At 44.8% G+C, this 12,417-nt stretch overlaps 1 protein-coding gene across 1 annotated transcript in view; it reads left to right on the top strand.

The window, feature by feature from the left end:
- The first annotated feature begins 6,726 nt into the window (after positions 1–6,726).
- Positions 6,727–12,417, top strand: part of EMILIN2 (elastin microfibril interfacer 2) — a 39,765-nt gene continuing 34,074 nt past the window's right edge. The window contains exons 1-2 of the mRNA XM_030496232.1: positions 6,727–6,940; positions 7,106–7,228. Of these exons, the coding sequence (XP_030352092.1) occupies positions 6,816–6,940; positions 7,106–7,228 (248 nt within the window). The 5' untranslated portion in view covers positions 6,727–6,815. The remainder of the gene's footprint in view (positions 6,941–7,105; positions 7,229–12,417) is intronic.

Consider the following 12,417-nt stretch of genomic DNA (forward strand, 5'->3'; position numbering starts at 1 on the left):
GAGCTGCCGTAACCTTAATGAGAATTTGAAGGACAAATAATGAGCAGCACCTTCTACCAAGGAAAGAACAGGGAGAAACTACAGAAGCTGAAGAAATTTGCTCAGTGTCCAGATGGCTGAATTAGAAAAATGAACTAGCCTATATAAATCCTCTTCTGAAAACATGATGTGACTGCAGAGAAGCATGAAATATTTGCAGCCATGGTCTTTACCTAATGAGGTCTTATTTAAAATATTCTTGGCATTTTTGTGTTTGATCAGCTCACTTTGAAACAAAAAATTTCTTTAAGAACCCTAAATCTTCTTTATGGTGTGCAAGTTGAACAGAAGTTAAATTTGACCTTGCTTCTGAATGCAAAATAGATAAAAATCAGAAGAAACATATGGAAGGCTTCCTTAAAGCCAGCAGTCAGATTTTTTATTGGGAAATAATTAGGCCAGGAGTTATTTTTTCCAAGGAAGCAAGAACGATGTTATGAAAAAAGTATTAGGTCTTAATGACACCAAGAATTTCCACCTCTTGTTTTCAGGAAGAGCTTCTGATTTCAACTTTAGGTGGACTTGCTGCATTTTTAATCAATTCTTTGAAATAACCCATCATCTGTTATGCCTAAACTGAGATTATAATGTCTGGACCTGTTGTGGTTAAACTCAGGTAACTCTTTTGCTCAGTTAAAACGCCAGGAGCTTCAGCAAGAGACTGGATAAAGTGGTGAAAAAGGAATTAAAGCTCCAGAACCATGTAATTTTCTCTCAGGAACAATGTAACTGTTTGTTTGAAAATCTGTTGACAACTTTGTCCCAAACACTACAAAGTCATGTGCCACTCCCTTTCTCTTCTTTCCAGCTCATGTCTAAAAAATTTGAAAGCTGAAATCTGACACATTCAATAAGAAATAGGCACATTAAGAAGGGCAGCACACACCATGGAACTCTGGAAGCTGTCCTGTATTGAAGGAAAAGCCACACAAAAACTAATACCCTCAGATTTATTCTTTATCCTGAAATATTGCATCAGACGTGAGACATCAAAACCAACATGACAATTCAATTTCATAACAGGCATGAATGGAAGAAACTCTTTACAGCAAGGGTAAACAACGTATACAGTTTCAGACTCAGTCTTTTAAGTACGTTTCACCAATTTGCCTGTAGGTTTTTTGAAGGGTCTGTGCACAGGTAGCAGATGTAGCTTTGTTTGAACCACCTTTGTGCTACTACTGTGTGCGCAGGTTAGAGCAGCACTAGCTGTGGAAAGAATGAAAGAGCATTATGCATCTTCTGTAGTGAAGTCATTTGACAATTCCACCAAATCAAAGACAAGCAGACACAGACAAAATCTCTTCCCCATACCTCTTCCACCCTTCCACCCCCAACCCATCTGCCAAGAAATGCTGATGTTGTCTGATCTTCTTTCCAGTACTCCAGCTTCTTCCACCTTTGCTCATGTGTCAGCCAGCCTCGGGCTCTTCACCGAAAGATTCTGCAGAGCAGTAAAATGTTTTGTTCTGATTGTCATCCTATACACTGATGCCTTCGTTCTGCACAGGTTCTAGACTTGCTGTGCTCGGAAATCCACGGTAACTGTGTGTAACAGCATGTCATCCAGTCCTCCCACATTATATAGTCAGTAATATGAGAGAGTGCTTATCTTTCCTATGGAAACAGTGTAGACCTTAATCACTATTTCTTTAGTTGTCATGATCATTCAGCACAAAGTAGATACGACGTTCCACAAGCGTGGCACACTTGTGGTTTACGACAGTCCACCATGCAGTTAGATCATTCCTTCTGGTGGATAATAATGTACATTGATCGCCACTGTCCTGCCTTGAAGCCTTGAGCAGATTGCAATAGCGCACTCAGGTAAGTGTTCCCAGGGACTAGCCTTTTTTTATTTTGTTCTGTAGCCAAAACCATAACTATGACAATAAAGAGCACCAGTTTCAATACACTTCATGCATGCCACAACTGAGCAATATTCGGGCTGTTTGTAATATACTGATTTGTTTTTCTGTTTAAATAAGTAAACTTCGCACAAACATTTTCCATCAAAAAGGAAATGACACCAGTAAAAGAAAGGCTGGAGTTGCCAGGTTGCCCACCCATGCACTGAAACATCCCTGAGCCTGTTCCACAGAGCTCCTATACCACCACACCGTTAGCGCCTAGATAGGCAAATATGGTACTTCAGCTAGGTGAACATGTGACCTGAGCACCGGCCAGAAACACACAGACTATTTCTCTGCATACTCCATAGCTGCTAGAGTGGATGTATTTGTTGTGGAATTAACAGAAGCTTTATACTTATGGCCCTCCAAAGTGGCTTTCCAATAAAAATAGAACCAAGATCTTCTGCTCTCCCTTCTCTCCTTTGCTTATTTACTCACACCTCACTAGGGCTTTTATTTTTTTCTTCAACATATTTATAAATAGTAATTCTATTAACATTTGTTATTGACTTTTCATTTGGTCATTAATTTTCGTTAAACATTTACAGCTAAATATATGTCTCGCTGACTTCAGTGAGGTGATTACACATAAAAAAAAAAATCAAAACCAAAACCTGAATCTTGCAGTGGGGAATTATTTTTGAAAAGATGTTGCAAAAGAAACTCATGATCTGATGTGAGAGGGGGGAAGCTGGAGGACACCAATCCTAGGCTCGAATTAGAAATGTTAATATTAATGCAAAGATTACTATGTAGTGACATATACGCTAGGCCAAATAAGCAGGACAGAGCTGTTTCATGCCTTTGAAAAACAGTATTCAAACTCCTCTTTCCCCATGGACTGCTTTTCCTGGTATATCCAAACCAGCACACGTCATACACCTCAGTTCAAGCCTTCCTCTGTTAGCCTGGAGTTTCCTACAGCTTCCTTTCAAACTTTTCTTTGTTACCAGTTTCATCTTTCCAGAGGAACACTGTGACCTGCTTTGACTCATGGACAGAGTTAATACAGTGCCAAATGTAAAGCCAGACTATGTACTGGCTGTAGGCTGGCTTCTCATGTCTGATGTCCAGGTTAGAAATACCTGAAAGACCTTCTGTGCCACAGACAATATTTCTAGACAAGGGAGCATTTTTGTAAAAGAGAAGTGTCAAGAGAGCACAAACACCTTTCTAAAACCACTCACCTCAGGTTATTTTGGCAATTTTTTGAGGAGGTGAACTTGAAGGAAAGGAACCCAGAATTCAAAAAGCAATTTACTGCTGAAATCTGAGCTGCTACATAAGAGAGGTAAACTGCAGGGAGAACACCATTTCCTCTCCAGGCACCACACCATTAAAGGCACATTTCTCTTCTGCAGTTCTGCAGTAAATACTCTGATAATACTATTTCTATTTATTCTGCCTGCCTGTTTTGTGCGCCTTTCTCTGGCTGACCTTTGCACATGGCCTTAGTTGTTTCCCCATCATTATCCTGTAATGAAGTATGAAAGTGCAGTTGATTCTGGTGCTGAAAACACAGCCAGACTGCTTAGCAAAGAAGCAGAACTTTAACACAATTTAAAAGGATTTATGGACTCACATCTGTGATCTCTGTCCCCAAGGATGTGTGTACTGACCTCTCCAGTCATCGAAGCCCTCCTCAGTGCACACACAGACTACATGCTCCATTGGGAGGGAGGGGCGCAGAGATGCTTTCCATGCACTGTAAGAATCATCTGTCCTGGGATTTCTGTGAATTTTAGAGATGAGAGAATGTAGCACAGAAAAGTAAAGTGTGAGCATTGCTGTCTCCTTGAGAGCACGATTAACCTTCATACTTACACTCTGAAATAAAATCAGAGAAAATGCAGCCAAGAGCAGAGCTTGGACCATATGTTATGTGCACCTGAGCTGAAGATTCTCCTGGCACAGCCCAGTTTCTGTACTGGTTGTTGTTGAATTAGCTGATATCATAAGCCCAGTGTGAATATCAGAGTAGCTGAGATCAGCCCTATGCATCTGCCCAAATTCATCCGTTTCTATTCAGCTCAATACTTCTCAGCACAAGTCATCCTCTGCTGTTACTCCTTACTGAGCCACCACACAGCCACACATAAAACTTAACTTTACTCCCTGCAGCAGTGCTTGCATTCCCACAGTTCCCACAGAGCTCTGGTTTCAGCAAGAAGAAGCGAATGGTCCTGCAGGATTTTGTTTTCCATCATTATGGTTTATTCTAATTTAAACAAACTCAACAATACGCTGTGCTTTGCAGGGGAAGAAGTCTCACATACCCTTTTAAAGAAATGGCAGTGAATAATACCAAAGTCCTTTTTCATAATATTTACAAAGTAGTTGATCCAGACAGCAAAGAGACAACTCCTGTATATCAGAAATCAAGAGAGAGACTTTCTTGCACAGCTCTTGAGTGAAAAAACATTCATAGGGTCCTGAATTTCCAGGCAACTGCTGACTCATTATCTGCTGTATCCATGGGGCAAGCAAAGGCTGTAACCACTCTCCTTCCAATAGAGCCCCATGTTATGTTTGAACACGCAATTAAGTCTGTGGTTTACAGGTGAGAAGGGTGCCCTCATGGCAAATCAGGTAACACCTGCTTTGTGTCCCTTCACCAAAATATAAGGTCAATGTTTTGCATATAGAAACATAGAGTTGCTTCCTGCTCATTTTGTTTAAATCCGTCTATTAATTTTTTGTACTATGCAGTCACTTTCAAGCTGGGCATGACCTCAGTCTTTCATTATTTAATGACTTTCCCTTTGTGGGACAACATACAGCTCTTCCATATAGCTCATCACTTTTGGAAAAGGACCAACTTCATGAGTTCCTTGACTGGATGAGGAGGAGAAAAAGGAAGAGCGAGCCTTCTTTGTTGCTTTTTAGAGACTCAACTGTAGACTTGCTTTCTTAAGGCTGGAGAAACTCCAAATCATTTCTGCTGACACTAATAATGATGTCTGACTGGCACGCTCTCGCAGATGTAAACAGTGGCACAGCAAATTGTTTAACTTTTGCCTGAAGCATAATTTCTTAGACAGCGAGGTGCTAACCTCTCCAGAGCAGCTGCAGAGGGTTAGGAGGGTGCCATTTTTCCAACTGAAACTGGACAGATTGAAGAGACAATATCATATTTTCCTATTGCTACTTATCCCCAGGAAAGTGTTTCTACACATATGTAATGGGACACATCTCTCTTGGGGGCAGAAAGCTTTAGTGTGCATTTCCAGTGAAACAATTACTAAAAAGCAGTCTGAAAGCATAATTTTGACCCCAGCATTTAAACTTTAATTCCCCATCAGATCTGAAGGCTGAGTGAGGCCACTGGGCGAGACCAGCTATAAGCTTGGCAGATGAAACCTAACTGTTTCAGCAGGTCAGGGCAGCTGCTGAGGTCCAGCTTCAGCTCAAACAGGTTGCGGTCAACAGCAGAGGAAAGGGTCCGGCCCTTGCTCCCTGCTTTGCCCTCATGTGAGACCTAGACAGCCTGAGTGGCTGCTGGGGCCATGGGAGGCCTGGGAGTGCCTGGGTAGTGTTGGGATTGGTCAGACTCAGCAGCAGCAGCAGGTACTGCTCCCAAATCTCCCACCCCACCTCTTCTCCACCCAAGCACTGCTCTCTCCTTTCCCTTCCCTTCCTTCTGGTAGGAGCAGCCTGGCCTGGCCTGGCCTGGCCTGGCCTCGAAGCTTTGTTCGGTTTTGAATCACAATCACAGAATGGTTTGGGTTGGAAGAGACCTTAAAGCTCATCCAGTTCCAATCCCCTGCCATGGGCAGGGACACCTTCCACTAGACCAGGTTGCTGAAACCCCTGTCCAACCTGGCCTTGAACACTGCCATGGATGGGGCAGCAACACCTTCTCTGGGCGACATGTGCCAGTGTCTCACCACCCTCACAGTGAAGAATTTTTTCCCAATATCTAATCTAAATCTACCCCCTGTCAATTTAAAGCCATTCCCCCTTTGCCTGATTCCAAAGCACCCTCTTCAAAAGAGCTGGAGCTGATGAGGATGGAGGAGCCTCCCTGTGGTCCAGACTGTGGTGGGACCAATTGCAGACAGCCTCACATGGGCAGGTCACAGAATCAAGGATCTTAAGTTAGATTTGAACACCCAAATGAATCTGAATGCCCATTGCTCTCTCTGCCCAGTGAACATTTTCTTTATGAATAATGGCCTGCTGCACAATGCTTGCAGAGGCGGCCACCAGCAGCCTTCCCAGGCCCAAGGTTAGGTATGTGCGATGGGGCCACACACAGGAATGCCAACCATGCCAAGGTAGTACTATTAAGCAGGACCGCAGAGCCACTGCATGGTGGTGTGCCCACCGTGTGCTCTTCAAGTGCACCACGAGTCCAACACCACTGGAAGGTGAACCCAGTGCCCCACTTGCCTGCGGTTTGTGGGCTGCCCTCTCCCCCAGGACCCCAGGGGGAGGGCACAGCACCCTGCCTGCCCCGTTCTCCGCTTGCCAGTGGGAAAATCAGGCTCGAGGCCAGCCGCCGGCCAGCTTGGTCAAGGGACCGGAGAGCGGGGTCTGCCCCCCGGGTACCATGCTCATGGCGGTCGGACTCCATGTGGGGCCGCCGGCTGCCCCTCCGCCTGCGCGCAGCGCCGCTCCCCCTTGGCCGGGTGGCTAGAGCGGGGCCGGGGCTGGGGCCGGGCGGTTGGGGGTGGAGGGGAGCGGCGCCTCGGCCGGAGGGGGTGCGGAGCTGCCGTGGAGGGCGGAAACGGGGTGGGGGGGATTTGCGTCAGTGAGGGAGCTGGGAGCGGGCGAGGGCGGGCGGGACGGACGGAGGGACAGACGGACGGAGGGAGCCCGCGGACAGGCACCCGCTCGCCCGCCGCCGCTGCCCATAGCCCCATGGAGCTGTGCCCGGGGCCCGCGGCGCCCTCGGGCTGGGCGCTGCCGCTCCTCCTTGCCCTGGGCGCCGGGCTCAGCCACGCCACACCGCACCTGCGGTACACCCGGCCGGGCTCCCGCAGCAAGTGAGTACCGCCCGCCCCGGAGGGGGCTGCGGGAGCCGCTGCCGGCGGCGGGGCGAGCCGGGGCGGGCTGGGGCAGCCGGGGTGCTGCGGCGGGCGGGCTGGGGCGGTGTGTGGTTGCCCTTACGCCGCCGCCCGACCCTGACGGCCGTTGTCTTTTCGCCCCAGGAACTGGTGCGCTTACATAGTGAACAAGAACGTGAGCTGCTCGGTGCTGGACGGGACGGAGAGCTACGTCCAGGCCCAGTACAAGTGTGCCTGGAACCAGTTCCCCTGCCAGCCCACCCTGGTGTAAGTAGCCGAGAAGGCGACCTCGGGCGGGAAAGCGCTTGGCCACCCACTGCCAAGCCACGGTGGGGAAGCGATCGCTGTCGCTGCGCTTGGGCTGTTCTCGACATCCCAGAAAGCGCTCAACCGGGGCAGGAGGGCACGTACCGCCTCCTGGTCCCCAGCACGCCCCAAACAAAGCGCTGTCTTTTATTGCGAACATAAGGCTGCCGGAGCTAATTAGAGCCAGACTGAGCGCGTTGTTTGTCCGCACAGGCAGTGCGCTGCGCGCAGCCGAAGGGGAGCTGCGCTGGCACCCCACTGAGCTGCGCGCCGTGGCTGGGCTTGCGGGGTGGTGGTAGGCCCGCAGGCTGCCTTCCATAGGCGGTGGGAACGCCAGCACCTGCTGGGAGCACACCTATGCGCCCTGCTCTAGGTTTGGTAGGGTACGGCGGCGCTCAGAACCGGTTTTATAGTTGCTCTGTGTTGCTGGATCGGTGCGTAAGAGCGAGGAGAGCCAGGAATGCGTGCCAGCACATTTACAATCTGTGTATCCCTGTCAGTCGTCCAGCAAGGAGAGCAGCCAACGCACAGATTTTTACAGGGGGTTATACAAAGTTACTGGTTTGATTTTTAGCTACATGCTGTTGAGTGTGACCATATGGCAGTCTGTAGAGTGACCACCTAGTGTGCTGTAGCAGGGCTGTGTGAGCCCGCGGGTACAGCAGGAGTCAGGGAATGGCTGTATCTTGCTGTATCTTCAGACTAATCTCAGGCAAATCCCGTTTCCTCAGTTTCCCGTTTGAAAATCAGTAATATTTACATGCTTCTATTTGAAAGCTGTAGGTGATAAGCACTTTCTAAAACCATTTCACTTCCCTCAGAAGTCAGCGGAAGGACACCTGAGATTTCTGTGGAATTAGGCTCAGAGTTGGGCTGAGGTGATAGTGAGGATTCTTTTACAACAAAGAATAGTAGGTTTTATTTTGACATGAAATGGTGAGGATGAGACTGATATTGCTAGGTCCTGGGTGCTACTGAAACAAGACTGCAGACATTGATGACACCGGGGCCTGTGACAATAGGTGTCGGGCATTTGGCATTCAAATGCACTGCTGTTTGTTTGGGTTGTTATTTTTGTTAAAAACACAATTTTTTCTCTATTGGAGTATATAAACACTGGAATTTGAGGGAAATAACAAAGGCAGCAGACAGCTGAGTAACATGGTCTTGTGTAATTTCCCTTGTTTCTCTTTGGAGTGTTGAACTGGCCATTTTGGACTTCTGACTGAGTTTATGGGCTGTGTAATGGGGTGTGCCCTCTGTTGTGCAGAGTCTCACAGAGGAGCGAGGAGCGGTTGAAACCAAGCTCTTCGAACACATAAATTACCAAGCATTAAGATAAGGAATCTCAGAGGCAGTAAATTAGGATTTTCTTGGATTGTCTGCTAGTAGATAATGAAGAAAGTGCAAAGGCATTGCTTCTAGCCCAGGAAATTCCTGGTCTGAGAACTGCTTGAGCGGGTGAGATCTTTGGCAGGAGCCAGATGGGGAAGCCCAGCTTCAGTAAGGGGCTGGACTTCATGACCTCTAGAAGTCCCATCCCTTCCAGATTACTCTGTGGTTCTGTGAAATGGCATTGTCTGTCCTTGGTTTCTAAACATCTGGAGTTGGCTGCTGTCAGAGAGAGAATATGGGGCTGAACAGACATTTGGTCTCGCCTGCTGTAGCCAATCTCTTGGGGTTTTTTCGTTCTTTTGAGAATGGAAGTAGATATCATAAGTCTTTGTTTCCTCAATTTGACTTTCTTTGGTGAAATCACTGTTACTTCTTTCTTCATAGCCGTAATGGCAATTGTAAAATCATTCCTTGTTCCTCACATAAAATATGTTCAGTACCTACCACAGCACCAGCTGATTAATACTGAAAGCAGCTGGAATATCAAAATCTTTACATTTTATTGTGTTCAAAACTCTCTATGTATAGGCCGTGACTTTCATTTTTCTATCTGTTGCTGGTATATACCTTTTCTTAGTGGCAGAGTAGGAAAGGAACTAATCCAAAGCATTTGAAATATATGGTTCAAATCCTGCAAACCCCCAACTTTAGTCCTGTGAAAAGTATTGTTTAATTCAGTAGGAATAGTGGTCTGAATAACAAAATGTGCTTATATATATTTATTAGCTAATGTTGACAAAAATAGGACAGGAAAGAGATACAAAAGCAACAAAGAAATGACTGTGAGCACTCTCTGAAATTATTCTCTTTTTCCTTTATGCACTTACATAGACAAGTTAAAAATGAACTAAATAGTAGATATTCATCAGAACAAACTGCGGTCCCTGTGTAGTCTTCTTCTGATACCCATGGTTCATCTAAGAGCTCATTCTGCTGCACACAGTGCAGACAGTGAGATCCAAATCAAACAAAGAGCTTGTTAACTGTATCATAGATGTACTGGTTTTATTAGTACTTAAGTACTGTTAGGGCTTTTTTATCAGTCAGTGGATTTATTGTTGATCTGATTTAGTTGAAGACTCGGTTTAAAGAGCCGTTCTAATGTTTAGGTTCAGTCTAGGTTATGCATGACAAATTACTTACATTAAAAAGCTCACTGCATTTTATATGGGAGCATTTCACTGCCTTAAACATACAGTGTACTCTTGAGTTCCACATGCTCTTCACATACAAGAGAGTGTATATTGCAGATATGGATTGTAGTCAGCACTGATTTTATTGTTTTTAGAAATAGAAATCCCTGGTGATCAAGCCTAAAAATCATATGCGTGCATGAACCCTCTTTACCTACCCTTAGGGCCCATTAAAATATCATTTGTCTGAAATAAAGCCCCACTGTTGGAATGACTGCACTTCTAGGAGTGTTAACTGTAATTTCAGTTTGGCTACAGGGTATATTTCCTGAAATGTTAAGTTGAAATTCAGGAAATTATTACACTTCATTGTTTAACTGTTTTATAAGTATGGGGGCTTGATTGTGCATTTCCTCGCTGAAAAGTTAGTGAATGCTTTGGCTGATTAAGGTGTCAAGGATAAATGTGAGTTGAAGTGTGGCTGCTTAAGAGATAGGAAGAGAGGGAGTAGAAAGAAAAAGCAGAAAGGCCCTTTGAAGTATGTTCCCTTTGAAGTGTGGGGGGCTCCTGATTTATTTTTCTTAAAACTGTGACTAGCAAAGGAGAGGGAGCTTTTATTAGTGGGTCATTGGACTGAAGGTTACTTACACAAAAATACTGGGGTTTTTACCCACTAAAAAGAACTTGTATGTTTTGAAATCTAATATTGCTTCATAAATAGCTGACCCCTGCCCACTTCTTTTGTTGTGAATTTCCTTTCCTAGTCTTCTTGAGAATGGTTTGCTAACTTAATTAGCATTATTAGCAATTTGTAACTAATAGTGCTGTCTGATGTTAAAAGAAAAAGGTATTGCCGTTTTGGCTAGATTCTACACACTCTTTAGAGTTGTGGCTTCTTTTGGGCATCCTCTGGTCAATGCTTCAGGGCAGGATGTTATTATACCAGTTGCTTGTTTTGCCTCTAGTACTGTAGAGTATGTTAGGCCACCTGGCTGTACCATAGGTGCTCCAGTTTATGGCGCAGCATTTTTGGGCAAAGCTGCTTTCACTAGTAAGGTTTTAATTGTAAAGTTTGAAGTGAACTGAAGTGGGTGAAGCAGAGAGATGTTTTCTGGGTTTCCATCTTTGCCGCAGAACTGCAAATGGGGCTTCCCTGTACAAGGTAGTAAATCAAACAGAAAAAGATTTAGATTGGGAAGAACCTCTGGAGGTCATGTAAACCCCCATAGCCCCCAGCTAGCAACAGAGCCAGCTTCAAAGTTAGATCAGGTTGCTCAGGGACTTGAAGAAAAGATGTTTTGTCAGATCCCCTAAGTCAAGTACCAGCCCCCATTAATTCTGCTCATATGAGTAAAGATATCTGTGCGCTCAAGTGTGTAATAAGTCAGGTCACCTGTCCTTAGCTTGTGGGGTGTGGATTTCATGATATAGTGTGAGCTTCTCAACACTAATGACAAATGTATAACAAGCAAACCCATTATTTCACTATGTTGTGCATGCTTAGAAAATGATCAGGAAAGTGATGAATGAATCAATAGCTAAATTAGCAAGCCTCTCCAAATCTCTCATTGAGCAATATTTTCCAACTTCTTGTCATTTAATACTTTCAAATGACCGTAAATAAGCCCACTGCCAAACTAATCACAGTTTTAATCACTGCCAAGAGGAAGATTTAAGGGAAAAGATTGAAATAACTTTAGAGGCTGTTACTGCTAGTTTTCTGCAATCATAAATACCAGGATAGATGACTATACTTATGAGTAACACACAACTCTTAGTAAGCAGTATTCAATGCTTATTAATAAAATAATATGGAGTAAAAGTGGAAATTTTATTACTGCAAAAGAGCATATCAGACTTCCTGTTAAATGGCTATATCGATTTGCCATTTTCTGAAAACCCCAGAATGACCTGGGTGGAGCACATCAGCCCCAGTCTAGGAACATATAGGAGATCCACATGTAGTTTTCAACCTTTCAACACTCCCAATGTAGTTTTGTCTGAGGCTACTCAGTTGCTAGAAATTAAACATGTAGACCAGTGTCAGAGTGCTCAGCACTGGGTAGGATCAAACCTAAGATATACAAGTCAGCACACATTAGAGCCTACGCTTGCCACTGGCTTCTAGCAGTGCATATCTCATAAGAAAAACTTTCAGGATGCACAAAAACTTGAAGGGAGAGTGAGGATTGTTTTAATGTTCCCCCTCCAAATATCTAGAAAGATCTTCAGGAATTTTTTATTCCCTTAGTGTATTTTGTATGAAGCAGAATTTCTTTGTACAGGCTCCAGCTAGCTGACTGCATAGGGAGGTTAGCCTGAGGGGTTGTGCGTTGAAAACAGTAAGGGAACTTAAAAACCTTCAGAATGTACTTCAGTTTCCTGGAGTGCTTGTTTGAAAATCTGTGAGCGCCTGCTGGGTGTGGTAAACTTTCCTGGCTGTCTCCCTGAGCTTGAAATTGTGCATCTCTGCCTCCAGAGTCTTTCTTCTCTGTGAAGCAGACAGGGACATTTCATTTCACACATCATTTGAGTTTGTTGCCGTAATTAAAAAAATAGAAAAATCACAAACTGCTCCTCAGTTCACATTAATGTAAATAATGAGAGTTTTTGTGCTTTTCT

This window comes from Strigops habroptila, chromosome 1 (genome assembly GCF_004027225.2).
Source record: "Strigops habroptila isolate Jane chromosome 1, bStrHab1.2.pri, whole genome shotgun sequence".
Lineage (NCBI taxonomy): Eukaryota > Metazoa > Chordata > Aves > Psittaciformes > Psittacidae > Strigops > Strigops habroptila.